The sequence below is a fragment of the Fringilla coelebs genome (genome assembly GCF_963513975.1).
Source record: "Fringilla coelebs genome assembly, chromosome: 7".
Classification (NCBI taxonomy): domain Eukaryota; kingdom Metazoa; phylum Chordata; class Aves; order Passeriformes; family Fringillidae; genus Fringilla; species Fringilla coelebs.
In genome coordinates this window covers 33836007-33856031 of record NC_140035.1, presented here as the reverse complement: position 1 = coordinate 33856031, position 20025 = coordinate 33836007, and the positions used below count along the sequence as shown (strand labels likewise).

Below are 20025 nucleotides of genomic sequence, written 5' to 3'. Positions count from 1 at the left end.
CTCTTGGTATACATATTTTGGGTAAGTTTACCTAGGAAGGTAAACTTACCAAAAAAACACATTAACTGAAAAAGCAAGGGCTTGGATATCCTGCCAGATTTTGGATGTCCAGGCCTTCAAGCTTTTAACTTCTAAGTACAAAACACCACCTATAGTTCATGAGACAGAAGCATGGGCCCCATCAAAAGCCTTGCACTTACTAACACAAAACTTCAGGAGTTTGGAGAGGAAATAGGAGAGGGATTGCTAGAGGAACAATCAGTGCTCCAGGATTTTTCTTTGGAAAATCTCAATCACATGGACTCAGGGAAATCATCAAGTTTAAGGAGTTAGAAGCTGTTTTGCTGTCATGGAAAAAGTCTAGTGAAAACACAAAAGTCACCTTCTCCTGAAAGTTGTATCTCTTGGAGAGCATGGAGAGCAGGGACATCCATTGGGAGACTGAGGGGTAGAAAGATAAACAAGGGACACAGGATGGCAGGTGAAACAGATGAAAACAGAAGTGCTTCCATTGCCTGATGGCTAGTTTACAATAATAAACATATTACAAAGGGAAACCTTTCAGTGTGGGAAGATAACATCCAGCAGATCTCTGTTCTATTAGGGCACAGCTTAACCCTAGGAGAGGAAAAAGAAGATCAAAGAAAAAGATTAAAGGAAGCAGTTTTCAATTTTAAACACAGTCTTAATGTGATGGAAAGGAAAAGTCAGAACAGCTGAAAGACACCCAGGGTCAGGTCAGGGAGAGATGCCTTGGCTGAAGGTACTGCGGTGTTTTCTGTACTTGTCTGCTTTATTTTTAAACACCCAGAGCCTTTGCTTGAGCAACACTTCCTTGAACAAAAAGGAAGCAGAGGAGGAGAGAAGGGCTGTAAAGAGAGAAGCTAATGGGGTTGGAAAAATATGATCTCCCCAGCCATGAAAGTCAAAATTACTGTTTGAAACTGAATCCTCCTGGAGTACTACACAGGCATGGGGGAAAAGGGGAAGGGAGGGTAGGAAAGAAAGATTTATTACTTAAGCAGAACTAAAATTCTGAGGAGAAAAAGGACGGTTCAACCCATATCCAAATTTCAGATCAACAGCAGATCTGAAACTGGGCTTGTTATATTTCCCTCTCCTTTGCACGCATAAAAAAGACAGGGAGGTGGACTGTGTTTTAAAGGGGAAAAAAGTCCCTTGATCTCATGAAGCCCTGAACTCTTATATTCCATTTATAGCTCCAGCTAGAATGACATCCCCCTTGATTATCGGGCTGTCCAATCCAGCTGCATGTGTCAGGACTGTATGAGGCACTAAGTGAAATATATATATGCCCTTACAGGGTTTAGCACATCGGGTCCACCTCCAGGGTACAGGCTGTAGCTCATTCTGACCACTGCTCCTCTCCCAGGAATCACTTGTTAAGTGGTTTTTGTTTGGTTGGTTGTTGGGTTTTTTTTTTCCAAACATTTTTTAGGGCACTTTTACTTTCCAGTTTAAGCAACACAAAATGGCACCAAAGAAGGACGTAAAGAAACCAGCAGCAGCTGCGGCACCGGCGCCTGCACCAGCACCAGCACCAGCACCTGCACCAGCCAAGCCCAAAGAACCTGCAATCGACCTCAAGAGCATCAAGGTAAAGGGGTGAGCATGTGCTGAGGGGGCCCAGGGGACAGGGAGCAGAGTCCTGGCTGAGAGCTGCACTGAAGCCTGGCCTGAGCTTGGTTCCGGTTTGGGGACTGCAGGGAAATGAATGAGTCACCTCAGCCCATGGATTTGCTGAGCTGCCCAAGCTTTTGAGTGTTTTAGTAGCTGTAGGGGGTAAGGCATGGTGCATGATTTAACAAGGGAGTGAAGCCTGGCAATGACAAAAGTATGTTGGAGTGTGGACCTCAGAAATTTTTGCCCAACTGGTACCAGTCTCACCTGTTTGGTGAAGATAAATTTAAAATAAACACACAACAAAAAAACCCTGCAAATACCCTAAAGCAGGTACATGAGGACAGGAATGGGGTTACTGAAATATGAAAAACAATGTTTTCCCATAGCACTGTACAAAACCCCATCTTATATAGTTTAAAATTCTTTTCCAAATTTTTGAACCACCTGATGACCCTTTGGTCATGTGCTTTGAGATCAATATGACTTATTTTTAAAAGACACAAAACAGTTTAAAACAGAGAGATTTGGCAGTTTTGCCTATTTTCTTTTTATTTGTACTGTACAAGAAGCATTGGTGAGACCATGAGCAAGAAAGCCATGGATGGAGGCATTTCAACTGATTTCCTCTCATTCTTACATGTTTGCTGAGAATTTATAATCTGGTGCAAATTGAAAGCAGCAAAGAGAAAGAATCTATTGGAGGTTTCCCTCTGACTGCACTGTCATTTGTTCTCATAATGTCTTTAGATTTTGCATGTCAAACAACATCACTAACTGTTGCCCTGACCCTTTGAAGAAAACTCCTCCATTTTGAGAGATTCTTTACTTAGGAAAGAGGAGAGGGAGGCTAAGCAGTTAAGAGATGAAGAGACAGACTAGTTTCTCTGAGTAGGACTATAAATAGTTATTCTGTACCTACCTGACAAGCTGATTGGTCCCAGGACCAAATTGCTAAATTCTACATAAAGAATCATGCCTGTTATGGGTAAAAGAAGGACAAAGACTACTAATAAGACCTATACATGAAGAAATGTATTTCAGATACCTTAATACATATAGTCTTGAGATGTTAAGCCATTTAGTGAAGCTTCTCCAAGTTTACTTTAATTTTCCCAATCTATAGTCAGTATTTTTCTAAAAAATTATGTATTTTCTCATAAGATTGAAGCTGAAGCTATTGACAAGAGGAAAAAAAAAAAAGACATTTTGAAATACTTAGAATTTTGAAGAATAGATGAAAAACCCACAAGTTTTGAGCATACTGTCTGAAAATTAGATTAGGCCTCACATTGCACTAGATGATGGGGAACCTAGCTAGATTTCCTGCTAAATAACTTAATATGATAGCTTCCTATGTCCAGGTAATCAGGAGAAAACAGAATTTTGAACTCCATTGAACCTAGCTAATCTATCTTTACATAAATAATAATATATTATCAGCTAAAAAATGTCAAATTGCACTCTGAAGCATCTTTGCAGTTCACTCCTTTACCCAAAGGAAACATACAGCAAGAAATAAACACTGGTGGAACAGAGAGAACTCTCCAGGTTTTGTCCTATTCAGACAGATAAAAAAAGATCGAATTTAGGGAGACTTTCTTTTAAAAGATACCAGACAAAATATTTTCTTCCAGGGTCCCAACTAACCACCATGGATTGTTACCCCTTTTCCTATTTTGAGAGTTCAGGCAGTAAAGGGAAACAATTTCAGGTTATAAGTAATTTGTCTAGGATATGTGGCAGAGCCAGGAATCAGTTTTCTGAGTCTTAGCCCAGTCCCTCAATTATTTCTCAGTCCTTCCATTCAATCACCAAAGTCTCAGCAAGGTAAAAGTTCCAGCACCATTTCCAGCACAACTTTGGAGGCAGGTAGTACTTAAAAATGAAGGTTTTGTCTGGGACTCAGTGAATAATCCTGACCCAGGGCTCTTTGCAGTGATTTACCAGACATGCAGACAAAACCCACATCACTTTAAACAAGGGGATCCATGGGGCTGTGCTTCCCTCCTCAGGGAATTAGCAGCCATGCCAGAGCTTGCTGCTTGAGAGAGGTGACTGGGAATGTGAGGCTGAATGCCACAATGATTTGGGGAGCCACACAGCAACTAAACACACAGAAAGGCTTTGTTAGCTTTTATAAAGACACATCCAAGCCCCTTGTTACAGCTGGGGTGAGTAAGGGGAGAATTGGAGCTTACAGCAGCCAAATAAGCCACATTTGGCTGTGCACTTCATTCTTAGTTGGCATCAGAAATCATAATAGCCTCCAAAACAAACATGGTGGTTTACAAACATGAGTAGTGATTCTCTTGGTGGTACCTCCCCACTCATATGCCCTTCTTGGCCCATCTTCAGGGAATCTGGTTTTCTGGACTTCTTGGAGTACACATTTTGCAACTTTAGCACTTTTTTCCCTCCTTCCTTAAGAGAGCTCAAGCTGGGTTTGTGTATCACTATCAGAAGCTGTGATAAAGTTGTGACAGGCCATTGACTTGTCTCTGTTCTTTATTGATCTCTTGAAATTAACCAAATTGGAGCAAATATTTGGTGATTTGCTAGTGCCACCAGTAGCTGATATAAGATGTTCTATTTTTCAGCAACATCTATTGACTATAAAACTGAGAAACAGGAATACTGGTAGACTCAAATCTCTAAATGGAGCCCTTTCAGTTCACCTGGGCCTACAGTATAACAGCCACAGGAAGAGAGTGAAGGCAGGGATGAAGAACTTGCTTTTTAATGGAAGTGTGATGACCTATTTCCATCTAGTCAGGGAACAGCATAAAAACTCAATCTTTGCACAAGCCTTTCCAGACCAAATGTATATTTCCAATTTTCCTTATTATTAACATGTCTTGGATTTGCATAGGCACAAAAGTTAAAGATTAAATAATAACTGAGAAGAGAACAGGGCAGTGGAAGCAGCTGAGAGCCATCACTAAGAACCAACCATATAGAAAAATTACCATATAGATAATTTTTCTTAAGAGACCCTCAAGAATTCTGCAATTAAAACTGTGGCCCAGGACACTCCTAAAAACACAGCTTATAGGTTTTATCAACCTTCTTCTCTCACACAAGCCTGAGTGAGAAGAAATGTTTAACTCATGAAAATCATTACTGACGGTCTGTTTCTGCAACAACTGGGATGAAACATGAATGATGCAGATGTCTCATGCTTGGTTTTGCAACTAAGGCAGTGGGAAATGGATGAATTTCCCATTGCACAAATCTGTATAACTTAGTTCCTATTACCAACACAGAAAGTATTTTGGTTTTTTGGTGGAAATCTAAGGGTCCTTCCCAGCACATGTAACCAGCCCTTGGACAGAGCCCAGGCTCATAAAATCAGCTAGGATGTTTTGGGATGCAAATGCTGAAGGTGCTGAGGCCAGTGCTTCACAGGCTGCCACTCTGCAGGTGGTGATCTGAATGTGCCCTGATCTGGTGTCACACTAGGTCCTTTACTTCAAGGATACAGCTGAGTATCTTCTCTTGAGTACAGACAGAGACTGGGTAAGTGTCCACACTGGAAGTGAGGTTCAGGGGTACACAAGGCTTCCCATGCCTGTATTTTCAAGACTGAAATCCCAGGACATCAATTATGCCATACCCAACTGCAGATCAGACACCCAAATATTTAGAAGAAAAACAATTAAAGGCTACCAACTAGTAAAGACTTGCTAAAATCTTGTGTAACTGTGTGATGCATGCTGATGATGACTGTTGCATGGAAGCAAGCCTGTGATTAACTGCAGAGCTCTTAAGGCAGTAAAAAGTGTTTCTCCAATCATCCATATTTCTTGTTACATTCACTACTTGAGTAGGTCATCTCTGAAGAGATATTGCTTTGGATATAATCAGAGAGAGAGAGAAACTCAGTAAAATGCACTGACAGAAAGCTCCTGGGCTAGAGGGCAAGCAGCACTGCAAATGTCAGCTGAAGCACTTGGAGAGCTGTTGTGCTGCAGACAAACTCTACATGAAGCCATGGAGTGAGAGCAGGAATGTCAACAGTGGCTTTGCTCAAAAGTGCTAAGGGCTTTTTTATGAGACAGCAGGTTTTTACTTGAAACTTTTGGCTGAGATCTTCAAATTGTGCCTGATCTTTCTCCAGCTATGACTCCAGAAGGATTCCTTAGGATGGGTGATCTCTTGGACAAGGTCACCAGTCCCAAGTGTCCTTACAGGTAGGAAGGGGACAAATGTCAATATGAATTCGGTCTTAAGAGATGTAAAGGTGCCTCTCTGATGCCATCCAGACCAGCTTCCTGCTACTGCTTTGACCCAGCCCCATCCAGGATCCAGCCCAGAACAGCCCCAGTCCCAGCCCTTGGCTTTGTGGACCTCACCACTGACACATCACAGCCCATGCTGCTGACAAACCCAGGACAGGCAAGGCACAGCATAAAGGTGTCCCAGAAGAGGCACCTTGGACAAGGACTGCTGCACACCAAACATCCCTTGGGCACGCTGTTGGAAACAACACACAAAACCCGCAGCTTAGTTTTGTTTACAAAGTTTTCAGAAGAACTTTGCCTTCCTAAACTGCTGCTAAGCAAGGAGCCCATCAAAAGTAGAGACTACCCACATATATAAGTAGAAATTTTTCCTTAATGTTGCTAACTGGAAAAATTGTTTGAAAAATAATGATTTTTTTTCTTTAAATAAGATTCACTCTTAGTAATTCACAGCTTTAGCAGCATTTTAAAAAGAACACCTGTAGCCTTTGGATGCTCTGGTGAATGGCAGACTTTGGTAGAAACAGTGGAAAGCAAATTACACAAAATGTAACATTTTAAGAGCTCACAGGGTAACTTCAATTGTTTACAGGAGTTATGTGGCAGAGCCTTAGTCCCATCAAAACAACCCCACAATATTTCTAAAATACTGTTTTAAGCCGCTTCAGAGCACAGAGATGTTGTAAAAGATAGTAACAAGATACCTGAGTTAATCTTACATAAGGCAAGAAGAAGGTGACAAATTTAGCCAATGACAAGCAGAGAAAGAAGTTGTCTGTAAGGACATCTGAAACAAGCAACCTGGAAATTTGCCCTTGCTTCTCTAAGACTTTATTACATCTTATACCCACTGCCAAGAAGCACTTTCAGCTGGCTGGTTTACCACAGAGCACTTAAATGTCAAGTAGCAAGGGTTTAAATTACATTAATACTCTAACAGTGCCACTGGGAGGCATGTTAAAACAAGAAATCCCTCCAAAAGCAGGGCTCCAGAGCCTCACATCTTGTCTATCCCCTTGATTATACACATTCCAGCACAAAAGCAATTAGAAATGGGACATGTTTACAAATGAGCACAGCTGAAGGCACTTTCCCCCCTGAAGCTGAAGAAATGTGATCAAGAGTGCAGCAAGAGCACATATCACAGCCAGACATTTCAGAAGGGCACATTAGTTAAACGTCAAGGCTCATCCAAAAGTTTCTGCACAGCTGCAAAGTAACTGTGACGTTTTAAAAAGCTATAAACTGGAAAGTTACAGAAAATGCTTAGGAAAAAGGTCAAATTAATCTGCAGTCAAGTCATTTAAACTCAGAGACATTTCTGAATTATTCTTTCAAATCTCATAGTATCTCACATATGCAATTTTCTCTCTTGTACTGATGGGGGTTGTTTTTATGTTTTCTTCAATTGTATTTCTAGGCAGCTCTGTTCTCAAAACAGACCTCAGTTTCTCAAGAGCGCTTCTTCTAATGTTTCTCTGCCTCATACAGCAGGAAGCTAAATCCATCAGGCTGTTAATTCTTACTTAACTGAGAAGCAGCCTCTCTAAAACCTGTGGCATTGATTGCACAAGTTATGGAACTGAGGTGAGGGATGGGAAAAGGACAATCTGCTTTTCAGAGGGGTTTGGAAGCTGTGTAATCCTGCACTCAGTGATGTGTACTAGAAAAGATGTGCAGCTGTATTAATCAAGGAGCAGACATTAATAGTGAGCAGGTATCATATAAACTACTGTAGGCACAATCCTTTCTAAACTTCATTTTAAAAAAATTAATTTAAACCCCTCCAGTCCTGAATAGAAGCCTAAATATACAATGAGTATCCTAGGAGTATCTCAGATTTTCTCCTCTCTGATTTTCCAAGATATCCTATATGTCTTAGTCTTTTTTAAAGAGACAGCACCTTGAAATAGCTGGTGATTTTCTAATAAACTCCTAAGATGATTCACTTCTTGTCATTCATCCAAAAGGTAATAGAAAAATGGAGCAGCTTAATGCTTTAACTCCCAGCAGCACCTTCTCCCAGGGCTTTCCATCCTGTCCAGACCTTTCCTGAGTTACAGTGAGCTCAAGGCAGCTCAAGTGCCCCTCAGGACAGCTGTGCTCAGTCCCAGTGCCCACCAGCCTAAAGGGGTGAGCACAGAATCACACTGCAAAGCTTGGGGCCCTAAGGCACAGAAATTAATGATGTGTGGGAAATCAGGAACTGTGCTAATAATTTGGAATTTTTTGTGGATTGGTTCTCCATTTAGCTGATGAAAAATAGTTGTATACAACCCCATCTGCCCCACCCTTTAACTGGGACCTGTTCAAAATACCTCTGGCAAGAAAATTACTAGAAAGTAGTCACAGACAATGCAAGGAACAAAACCAATAAACAAAAAACCAAACTCAAAACACCACCTCTTTCTTTGGCACAGATAGCCCTCTGGATAACAGCCCTGCCCAGAAATAAGGGCTATATGAAGTTAGAGATATCCAGATAGTTCTGGTCTTTCCTGTTTGTTCAAGTTGCTTCAGCCTTTCATTCTTTTTGCTAGGGGTGGGGCATTCAGTTTTTGTTAAACTGAGCTCCGTGAAATATCAAAGTCATCCCTAAAGCCTCAAGACTCAGTGTCCTCTGACCATAGAACACTCTGTTCTTCAGAACAAAGACCAAATCACTGCAAAATACTTCTTTGTCCCTTTTGAATTTTCTGAAAGCTCCTTTTAGAGCTCACCTTTAACTTCTTTTAAGGAGTATTTGAAATATTTTTCATCTAGTCCATTTGGTAGCTGCCCTTACTGAAAGCAAGTACGCTTTAACCCCCCAACAGACCTACTGTCAAAGAGCAGATTCTTAATTTAAGTGAATGCAACATGCCCATGCTAGAATATTCCTCCCCAGTAAAACTCTGTCTAGTGAGATGTTATTCAAGGATCAGTACTAAAATGAAAGGCTGATATGGTGTACTAGTTTTTCCTCATCTGAACTCTGAGCCAAACTCCCATATGGTCAAAAGACAACCAGCTTATATGTAGACCCCTCTCAGCTGATAATATTTGATAGCCCATTTAAGCCAGATGACTAATCCAGGTATCTGTTTTCTATGCCCAAAACAAATGCACTGCAGTTATTTTCTGCTTGGCATCTTTTGGAATGAGTTTTGTTGTAGCCAAACATAGAACCTACCTGCTCAAGAAAAGGAGTCTAAGTTTTCCCTAAAACAAAAACAAACTATCTAAAACAAAAAAAAAAAGTCAAAAACAAACAAAAAAATTCAGATCTGTTTTCAGGGGAATGTTTCCTAGTTGCCAGCGCTGGAGAACAAGATGCTGAAGGCAGAAAGAAAATTCCACAAAAAGCAACATACTACATTGACTCAGACACTCTGCCAAAGTCCTTCAAAAGCTCCTCTATTAATGCATGGGGACTGATGGCCAAGATCTTGAGGAGTTTTCTCACTTGCCTGAATTCCAGCCCCCGCCAGTGTAAATCAGGAGCTCTGCACTGTGCTAAATCTATGTCAGCAAATCCAGGGCAAAACCATCAGCCCCCTTTCTATGAAGCCACACCTGATTGTGGCTACACCATCGTGAACACATCCCTGCAAAATATTTTTGCTATTAAAAATAGCAAGAAAACACCAAAAGCCAGCAACAAACCAAGCAAAAGCAAAGAATTGTCAGCAGAGCTTTTTTCAAACTCTGTATATTTCCAGATATTTCTAAAAAAATTGCAAATAATTTGTTTGAACAGAGCGTTTTCCAGCTAAAATGGTAAGCTCAGAAAAATCGTTGCAGTTGCATCTTCTTTTTTTTTTAATAGGAGGTAGGAGTCTAGTATCTCAAATCCACTTAATTTGATTGCTCAGTTTAGAAACACCAGTAAAATAATCTGATTGATTTGATTCTCTCATTCAGAATATTCAACACATTGAAAAGACACAATTGGAAAGGTTATGCTTCTCTTCAGGGTAACTAAGCTACAGGAGAAGGTTTTTCTCACTAATCACATTTCATCTTTAGACAACCAGGAGCAGTGACTGCTTAGGAGGGCAACCAACAGAAATTAAAAGGGGGGATTTGAGTTCAGAACTGAGAGTCTGCTGTTGTCACACAACTACCCCCACTCTGGCTTCATGACATTTGATCTTGTTGAGGCAACAGGGAATGGAAGAAGTTTGGAGCAAAGTTTGCCAATCCTTTTACAAGTCATACCATCCATTGAGATATTTGACCTGGTTTTGGGGGATGCTGCATGGTGGGCCTCAGTCTTTGCTACTACAGAAACTGCAGCCTCTACCTCCTGCTCCCTGTGTGTAGGCCCACCACAACCACCCTGCAACCCAAAAAGCAAGTACCCCATTCCCCACTGAGAGAAGTCATCCTTCCAGTTCACAAAGGCTTTTGGGGTCCTTAGCTTCGATCACAGCTTCTCCTTTGCCTCAACCTCACAAACACCTGAGCAGCACCACTTCCATACACACCTGGGAGCTCCAAACCCAGCACCCTGGTGCCCTGCCTAACCCAAGCCCCAGAGGAAAAGTATCCTAGAGATCCCAGGCTCCTATGAATACAGATTTCCCACTGCCCTGCAGGGTACATCTACACATCAGCCACTCACTTAATAAAATTGGTTCCAAACTGCAAAGATGATTTTTCCCTTTAAAATGTTAAAAATTTGGAAAAATGTAATCAGAGTGTGCAGAGGAAGAGCTTCCCAGAAGGATTGTCAGCTTCTCTGTTGACAGATAACTTTTCTGCTCAGTGTCAACAACTGGAACCCCTTGAGCAGACAGGCAGCAGTACTACTCATCTACTGTTGGGCACTGGATTATCCACGTTGAGCAAAGCCCAGCAAAGACATGAGGACCATTCAGCTGCATCTCACACATCCTGCAAGCCACGTGTGGAACCAGCCAGCTCCTCACCCTCACTGCTCCTGACTCTACAGCTTATCAGAGAAATAGAATCCTTCCCTATAAGGAAGTCTTGGTAGGTCTGGACAAGGAATATCTCCTCCTGATGGTATGGACCCAGAAAGTGCTGACATGAATCAAACTTATTGCTTGTCACTCCCTGCCCCTCTTCAGCCTCCTAAAAATAGCCATCATAAGATGTCTATCAAGACATGGAGCCTCCTGTCACTTTGCCCTAAGAAAGCTAAAGAACTCGCCAAGGGGAGGGACCTCTTCCTTCTGACACCTAATCCAGGCAATGCCGTCAGCACTGCTGGATAAATAAGGGGAAGAAAGGCAAGGAAAGCAGGACCACTCTCAAGACCTCCCAGCTAATCCTTCCTGCCTGTCTGCTGCTCTGCATTTCCAACTCAACCATGGTGGGTGCACTGGAATAGTTAGCAGCCAGCCAGTGTATTTTACAGAAGTAAATGGGGCTTCTTGCCCATGTTAGGTCTTGGGGGGTGGGGGAAGGACAGTCCAGGAGACAGTTTAGGTTTGCTTTAGGTTTTCCTGTTAAAACCTAAAGGTTTTTCAGTTATCCTCCAGTTCTGATACAGGCAGCAGTAGTGGTGCAGATCCCACAGCTTCTGACAGAAGAGTTACAATTTCCTAAGCTTTTTTTAATCAAATGCAACCAGCTAAAGTGGCAAGGAAAAATCATATTTTATACAAACAAACATCATATATTAGTACTTTATGAAACAGCATGCAATCAAAAACTAATTTGAGACAAAAACTTTAGGGGAATAATTTCATTTCTATGTTAATAAAAAAGAGTTGCTTATTTAGAAATATTATTTCAAATTGTATAACTAAAATGGATCTATGCTAAAACAGTAAATGGACCTGATGGTAATTAATTAGGGGTTTTTTTAGTTAAGAGACTTTCTATTTGTTGCTTCTTGCCACAGCTCTGTCTTTCCCTGGGATGTAGATTTGAAGGCAAACTTTAAGAATAGACTTGCTGGTGCATTTTTATGCAGGAAGTTGCTAGATTAGGTTGCTATGGCCTAACTACATTAGGCAAGACAGAAGTGAAAGCCTCAGGTACTTGGTGCTATTTACTTTCTCTCAGTGCATTTTCAGCAGTACTAGTTCTCTTTTTTCTCTCTCTTTTTCTCCCCAACTGCAGTCCTTCTCTGCTGATGAAATCAATGGTAAGTGAAATCAAAGTTAAACATTACCGGGGGGCAGGAGGGGGAAAAAAAATAGCTACCAAATGCTAAATATTTTCACTAGCCTTAACAGCTCTTTGGCTATCTGCATTACTTCTGCACATTTGACAGGCCACTTTTTTGCTCTTCTGGAAGATGACTCATGGATTGAGCTGGATGCTTTAGAAAACACACAGGTTCTCCCCCAGCCCCCCTTCCTAAGCTATTTTTTGTGATTGATTTCCTTCCAACAGATCGAGTTCTCCAAGGAGCAACAGGATGGTAAGTTACAAGAGAGCTGATATGTTTTACATGTGTGTGGGTTCAAAAAGAGCTACAGGCTCAGAAATTAACTTTTATAAAACAATGAGCTAAGACTTCATCTGATATAAACCACCACACTCTTGACTTCAGAGCAGTGATGACTTATGCTGAACAAGAAGGTGGCTGTAGATCTATGTGTAATTTATCTGGATTTTGTTTACCTGCTGTCTGAACTGAGAAGTTTACACCATGGTACAAAGAGGAAAAACACTGTCTCTACTTACTGAACATTCTTCACTTGTGCTCCTCTTCTGGCTCTTCACAAGGATGCTGAAAATAAGTCTTGAACTTGACAGTCCCAGGGGAAACAGGCAGAAGAAGGACAACAGAAGGAGGAAGTGGGTTGAAAATTTAACTTAGCTGCTGTGACTTTGCAATCTCACATGAACAGAAGATGCAAGAGTTCTGTATGCCACTTTTGCCAGGAGGTGTTTTGGAAGGGGAGGAACAAAGGTCTATTTTACTGTAAAAATATTCTTTAAGCATGGAAATAGTCAGCAAATAAGTGACTTGTGTAAACTTCTGCTTACACAGTGGTGTGGATATGCTGCAATTCTTGAGCATCTTGCTGTATTCTTTGATTCACAAGCAACTTGCAGCTTCCAAATTTTTTGTTTCAATCTTCTAGAAAGAGATAAAAACCTGACATGAACAATAGTTCTCACTGAAACTCTGGAAATTTAAGTATTTCAAATAGGCTAAGAGATGCATTTGGGCTATATTAAGTAATATTTTAAAATGTCAAAAAATCAGCACGACATACAGTAGACTGAAGAAAGTGTTCAGAAGGGAAGATACAAGGATTTCCTAGAAATTCAGAGGGAGTGGAATAGAAACAGGTCTTGAGGGAGCCCTAAGCTTTTTGAAGATGAGCCTGCTCTCGGTAACTCCACCAAAGCAATAAGGAGAGGTACAGTGCAGCAAGTGAGACTGGTAACAATTCTCTTCTTGCAGTCCAAACTCTCTTGGTCGGAAAAGAAGGCATTTGGACTCTTCCTTACTTCTTGATTCTGAAAATTTTACAAAAGGATTGGGTGGGTTTATGGGAAAATGTCTTCAATTCAAAGCTGCTGGCAATATTTCGAAAGCAAAATATTTCTCTCAGGTTCCCTATGCATTTCAGATCATCCAGCTGCTGTAACTTTACAATGGCTGAACCAAGCAGCAGAGCAAATAGAAACTACTTGAGAGAGGGAGAATTTCCCAGGAGCAGATATGCCCACCCTCAATAACTATCTGCACATGCTGATGCACCAGCAGCTGGGTAGTACCATCCTCAGACAGACTTTAAACATGCTTGCTCCAGCAGAGGTATAAACTAGGACTGGCCCTTAAAAAAACAAAATAAAATAAATAAAAAATAAAAACCTACAGCAAAGATATATTGCAGTGAAATGCATGCCTGAGAGTCAAAAATCAATCAGTCCTTTTCTCCAAGCTGGGGAGCTGTGTTCAGAACCCAGTGAACATAATATTTGATGGGATTTACAAAATGGAGAAACTCTCCTGATGGCTTTGCTGTTAGCACACTGGCATTGTTTTATACCTCACTGCAGCTAAATGTCATTGATTTAGAAGAGGAAAGATCAGATCATATGGTATAAATCACTACAGCTCCACCCATCTCAGCTGCTGGAGCTGATACCAGGAAGCTCTGCACTGGTCCAGAAGGCCATCATTTCATACCCTGCAATAAAAGCTGGAAGGAAAGAGAGGTAGCAGCAAAGGATTATAGGTGTCTCAAATGAGGCAGTAAAAGGATTAGTTTCAGATGGATTAGATTACAGCCAGGCAGGCTGACACTGTGTATCAGCACTTTTACTGGGTGCCAGCAACCACTCCAAGGTGGTACAAGGAAGACTAAAGCAACACCCTAAATACCTCTGCATCACGTCCCCAGCACAAGATGAATGAAGACATGATCCAAAATGTGGCTTTTTACTCCTAAACCTGCCCCAAAGCAGAATGAACATTACACAGGCTGTGGAACACAAAGCCTGTGTGGCTGCTGGATGAGAATTATGGCCAAGGAAAAGACATTTTACTCAGTTTACTTGGAGCTAAAGCACAGCATCATCAGACACTGCAGTGCTGAAGAGATCAACAGCATAAACCAAGATGCTTGTGGCATATGGGGTTCAAAGATAGCTTTTTAGCCACACAGTTGACCTTTGTCCCCTCCTCTTTTTTTAAAGCCACACTTCTTTATTCAAATTCTCTAAAAAGCCAAAAAGTAGACTGATATGATTGACATGGAACTTCACAACAGAAGATGAAGGCTGGCAATGCAATGAAGGCAACTATCTGTGCTGATTTTTGTAGGAGAAATGCCTGTACCCAAAGGTCTTGTCCAACAAGGGGAAATAAGTGAATACTGATCACTTGGCAGCACTGAAAGAAATGAAGTTGCAAAGTGAACACACTGGAAAGCCACAGGAAAAAGCACCACATGAGTACTTCCACTGGAAAAGTGGAATATTCATGCATCTGTAAGAAGCAGGGAGAAACTACAAAGAATAGGAAAAAAAAAAGAGGGAACAAACATGTTTGGAAATCACATTGTAAGGCAATTTTAAGGTAGAACAACAGTAAAAGCATTTGAAATCCACCTTCAAGTTCCCTATTAGCACTGAGTAGTTGAGGTGCTGGGATTGAAGGCAGAACCCACTGAAGCAAGCAAAGGTTTTGCACTGCTAGGCTCGTGACAGTCCCAGTCCTCTGGAGAGATGAGGTGGAGTGGATAACAACATTTTTACCACCTGCTGCTACATCATGTGCAAGAACCCGTTCTTGAATGACAGTGTTGGTAGAAAACTTATCTTTCCCCGTTCTTGAAATAACTACAGGGTCAATCAAAAAGCTATTGATGGCTATTAGAGCCAGGAAAGACATGAAAGGTAGATATAAAAGTTTAAAAATAGTGAAACCGAAATGTCAGAGGGGAGGAGTTTTTCTTGGGACTATGGGCCAAAGATTCCCCTGGCTAACTCCGCTGGAGTCAGTGGAACAGCGCCAGGAGACAGCAGGCTCACATCTTTGTCAGTAGAGAACTGCCTGGCTCAATGTTGCTCTTCTCTTGCAGACTTCAAGGAGGCCTTCCTCCTCTTTGACAGGACTGGTGATGCCAAGATCACCCTCAGCCAGGTTGGCGATATCATCCGGGCACTGGGGCAGAACCCGACAAATGCAGAGGTCAACAAAATTCTGGGAAACCCCAGCAAAGAGGGTAAGTGCCCTACAGTCCTTTGGGGCTGCTCCTGAGATGGGGGAACAGCAGTCAGGCAACAGCAATAGTCACAGCAGGAGAGAGGGGAGCTTGTGCTCTGATGGGGAGCGAGGGGGACTGTGCAACAATCCATGGTATTTCACTCATTCCTTTGGAAGACAACAATGCTGATGGAGAATAGAAGAAAATCTTCTGCTTAAGACATGGAGAATTCTCCGTAGGGACTGTTTTGGTGTCAAATCAGTGTAGGTATAGCACACACTCGTTGCTCACAGTCCATTAGTGCCCCAGCCTTTGCTTGGAGAGTTATGAGTCCATTTCTAACAACTGATACTCAGCTCTTCAGGTCCTTCCACTGTAAGGACTTCTGCATAAGCCAAGACATGCCCTGGGACTGGAACCCCACCTCTATATTTCAGCTGACTGGAATGGTCTTCCCAAAGCTCGTACAAACCTGGGCACACTGAAGCATGCATTGGTCATTTATTACTGAGGCCATTTTTTATTTCTTTTTCCTCCATTTTAGGGATTAAAAAAAAGGATAAATATTATAGTCCCCTCATTTTAACAAGGACCTAGAAGCAGGTTATCCCCAATTTCAGTCATGCAGAACCATATTAAGACAGGCTAAATTATATTCACATCCTCTGGCCTGACAAAGACAACTCTGAGGAACAATTTAGAAAGTTTGGTATCAGCAGGAAGCATTGAGGACTAACACAGAGGTGAAATCATACCAGGACTTTCAGTTATTCCAGCAATAACTGACAATGACTTTGATACAGCTGCATAGTAAAATAGGCTTTGCAACAACTGTGTAATGAGAAATATCTGCCCATCTATTTCCATGTATTATATTTTGTAGCTGCCCAGATGAAGGCTGGCAATGGAAAGATCCAGGAGGGAGGAAGAAAGAATTAAAAAAAAGAAAGCCCCCCCAAAAAAACCACAACAAAAAACACCAACATAAAAACCCCAAAATAATCCAAAACGAGAAACACTTGGGGAATTCTCACTGAGGACTACAAATTTTGGAGAAATTTCCTCATGAGAGGAAAGGGGTTAGATGAACTAAGCTCAGGAGGTCTTAAACCTCCATCGTAGATATGCCCAAATTTACTATTGACAACCCACAACAATGTACTTTTCTAGTTTTACTTAGTTTATTCTTTTGCTAATAGGCTCTGCCACCACATCCAAGAGACCCTGAAGAGGTCAGTAACATGTGAGCAACCTCAGCATCTTGTCTAAGTCACCTCATCCCACTCTGGTTACCTTTTCTCCATTGCTGGGGCTCAAGATTTTTGAGTTTGAATGTGTTCTGCAGTTCTCTCACTCCCCAAATATTTTCAAAGATTAACTCATGTAGCAAATTTCATTTCTGAAAGAAAAATATAGAATGCACACAAGCATACGAAGCTATGAGAGAAGGATCCTGGATATAAAAAATCAGATGTATGTGAAAACTAATAGGATAAGAGAATCCAGATTCTGGAAAGGAATTGTCAACTTCTGAGGCAAAGACTAGAGTAAAGGCTACAAAGAGCTGTAAAAAGGAGAGCTCTCCCACATTTGAGGGCAAATATGCCTAAGGAATACACATACAAACGCCTGACATGTAACAACTGGTGTTTTTTTCCCAGAGATGAATGCCAAGAAGATTACTTTTGAAGAGTTCCTGCCCATGCTGCAAGCAGCTGCCAACAACAAGGAACAGGGCACCTTTGAAGACTTCGTTGAAGGTCTGCGTGTCTTTGACAAGGAAGGCAATGGCACAGTCATGGGTGCTGAGCTCCGCCACGTGCTGGCTACCCTGGGTAAGGGATCATCCTCCCTGCAAGCACTTCCAAAGCTGCTGCTTTTTGGAGGCATGAGAGAGGCAGGAAAAGTAGTCCAAACAGTTTGAAGAGGTAGGAGGCTACCAAGTCAGACAAGACTTTGGGTTTCCTAACTTGAATCCACAAAAAAAGCAAACAGAGATTTTGGGTCCCTACTAAAGACCAAAGGAAAAGGCTAGGCTTATGACATCTAAATTCAGACAAGATATTAATAGTGATTGTTATTTTATAAATAGAGACAAAAGTCTGTACATCTCAGTACACAAATGGACAAAAGTAGAGGATTTGCTGTACAGAAATTTCCTCATCTGTAGGAATAACTAGAGTGCCTATGCATATATGTCTCTGTCTTCTAAAGATAGTTAAAATTAATTAAGCTCATGTCATAGATAGGCGTTTTTTCACTAACTCAGAAAATAAGAAAAGCCTTTGGAAAGCTGTATGTTTCAGTCTCAGTTCTGTGTGGAAGAATGAAACAAGTTCTCTCCACTCCCAGGTGAAAAGATGACAGAAGAAGAAGTAGACGAGCTCATGAAAGGCCAGGAGGACTCAAATGGCTGTATCAACTATGAGGGTAAGGGCAAGAGCTCAACATCCATGCCACATTTCTCCTTTCTCTTCCAGTTTCATTACAGTGGGCTTTTAGCTTCTCAGGCAGGTCAGACAAAGCTCCAGCTGAATTAGGTCAAAGGCCTTGTGTGTGGAAACAACATTGCAATATGCTCATCCTGCAGTCACACCATGCAAAAGACCCCATTCAGCCACAGCAGAGGAGGCTGCTTTGGTCAACACCAAATCTCTAGGCTCTGACTTTCTGTAGAGCAGTTGCCGTGATTGTATCCAATAGTTAGTGTCTCATTACACTTAAGCAAGAAGAGAGCTTGATTTGTACAACATTAAACACTTAAAACTTTCTAGCACCCTATCAGATCAAATCAGGTACACATTTTTAATGCTATCAGCTCACTCATAGCTGCTAATTTTAGAGTTATTTCCCAAGGTAAGATTTGCTGCTCCTTCTAACTAGCATATCTGCATTTTTCTACAGCATTTGTAAAGCACATCCTGTCAGTCTAAGAGGAATTCTCCAGGTACCAAATGGTATGTTCTTCTCATTTGTACGCTTAACTTCATCTGCTTGCTATCCATAAAGGCTTCTATTGACCCATGGGCAACAGAGGCTACAAAACCACGACACCCACATCTCCCCAACAATATGAAAAGAATAAAATGAGACTGTTGTGCAAAAGCAAAGATAGCAGGAGTGCAGGTTCATTGCTCTTGTTCACAGCCCACTCACTAATGTAACTCACTGATGTTTAGTAGATTTTTCAAACACAATGTAAATTGACAACCCAAGACTTTTATCCTACAAGCACAATTGATATTGTTTTTAAATGGAAATCAAAGCAACACCTTCCAATAATTTGAAGATTTCTGTTAAGACAGAGCGGCCTGAATACTCAGGTGAGCTACTGAGAACATAATCTTCAAACAAAATATTCATCTGAAGATTAATATTGTCACAGAAGAATATTGATCAATAGCCAAAAGAGGGCTTCAAAAGTACCCAATTATTTAGCACTTCTCCTACAAGTAGGGGAAAATAAAAACAACAACCCCTCTCCACTCCCTAGCCTTTAAATGCTACTATTTTGTCCAGAGGATAGGGAAAAAAACCCAAAAAACCCAAAAAAACAAAACAAAACAAAAAAAATCACAACAAACAAACCCCAAAACAGCAGCTGTCTTTAAAATGTAAACAAAATTTGTGGGCTTATGTGAACTGTCAGTTATTCTATCCAAGAAAATATACATTCCCAGCTGTATGAAACAAACACTCAAAACAGAAATCAAGGGCTCAGTTTGTCATTCTGCAATTGTTTCTTCAGCTAACATTGACTTCAAATACAACTCTCCCATTCCTTCCCAGAACAAGCCAAAATTAGGAAGACCAGATGGCATTCAAGACTTGCCTGAAATTCTTGCTCAGTCTGTCACCATCAACATGGAAACTGCATAGAAATGGATGATATGACTCCAACCCCACCATTTTTTTACCAGCACATCCATGGGTATCACCTTTGGTCACTACACTTTCATTTACAAAAACCTGAGCTTTTACCAAAGCAAAGTACATGGAATAAACTCTACCATCCAGGGTCCATCCATCCCAACCATCTCTTTCCATGTTATTTACATTGAAACAATGTAATTTATTGGAAAAATAAAGCATCCATAAATCCTTGTGGTCACTTTGAGGCTATGAAGTTGTTTTTTTTCCCCATCTGTTCAAACCCACTCAAAACAGCATTCAGCAGTTAATTCATTTTCCCTGTACATTACATACCACAAAATAAAGTTTTATAAAAAGTATAAATATGGACATTTCCAGTATCACTTGACTTGATCTTAATGAAAAATTATTTGGGGTCTGGGAAGAGGAGTAATTAATTAGGGCACTATCAACAGCATTTACAACATTTCTGGGAGAAGAAGACTTGGTATCTGTTACCAGAACAGCTCCAAAGGTGGCAAGATCCAAAACCAGGCAGGGTGGCCCTGCTGCAGGGGACCACTTTTCCCAGCCAAATCTCTGTACTGCTGCAACAGCAGGTTAGCAGCACTCTCAGGAAAGAATCCTACCTGCTGCCC

The 20025-nt window shown here is 41.2% G+C and overlaps 1 protein-coding gene across 2 annotated transcripts; it reads left to right on the top strand.

Annotated features, from left to right (window-relative positions):
- Nucleotides 1-1492: 1492 nt before the first annotated feature.
- On the top strand, nucleotides 1493-19569 carry MYL1 (myosin light chain 1; the record flags this gene model as incomplete). 2 transcript variants are annotated; one of them, XM_084209152.1, is made up of 7 exons in its annotated part: nucleotides 1493-1618; nucleotides 12237-12264; nucleotides 15389-15532; nucleotides 17176-17349; nucleotides 17867-17944; nucleotides 18419-18471; nucleotides 19304-19569. In XM_084209152.1, 6 exons carry the CDS (start codon nucleotides 1493-1495, stop codon nucleotides 18445-18447), a joined length of 579 nt encoding a protein of 192 aa, XP_084065278.1. In that variant the 3' UTR covers nucleotides 18448-18471; nucleotides 19304-19569. The 2 variants fall into 2 exon arrangements, with proteins under 2 accessions (XP_084065278.1, XP_084065279.1); XM_084209153.1 differs by lacking the exons at nucleotides 1493-1618; nucleotides 12237-12264 and adding exons at nucleotides 11153-11205; nucleotides 11961-11985.
- Between the last annotated feature and the right edge of the window lie 456 nt (nucleotides 19570-20025).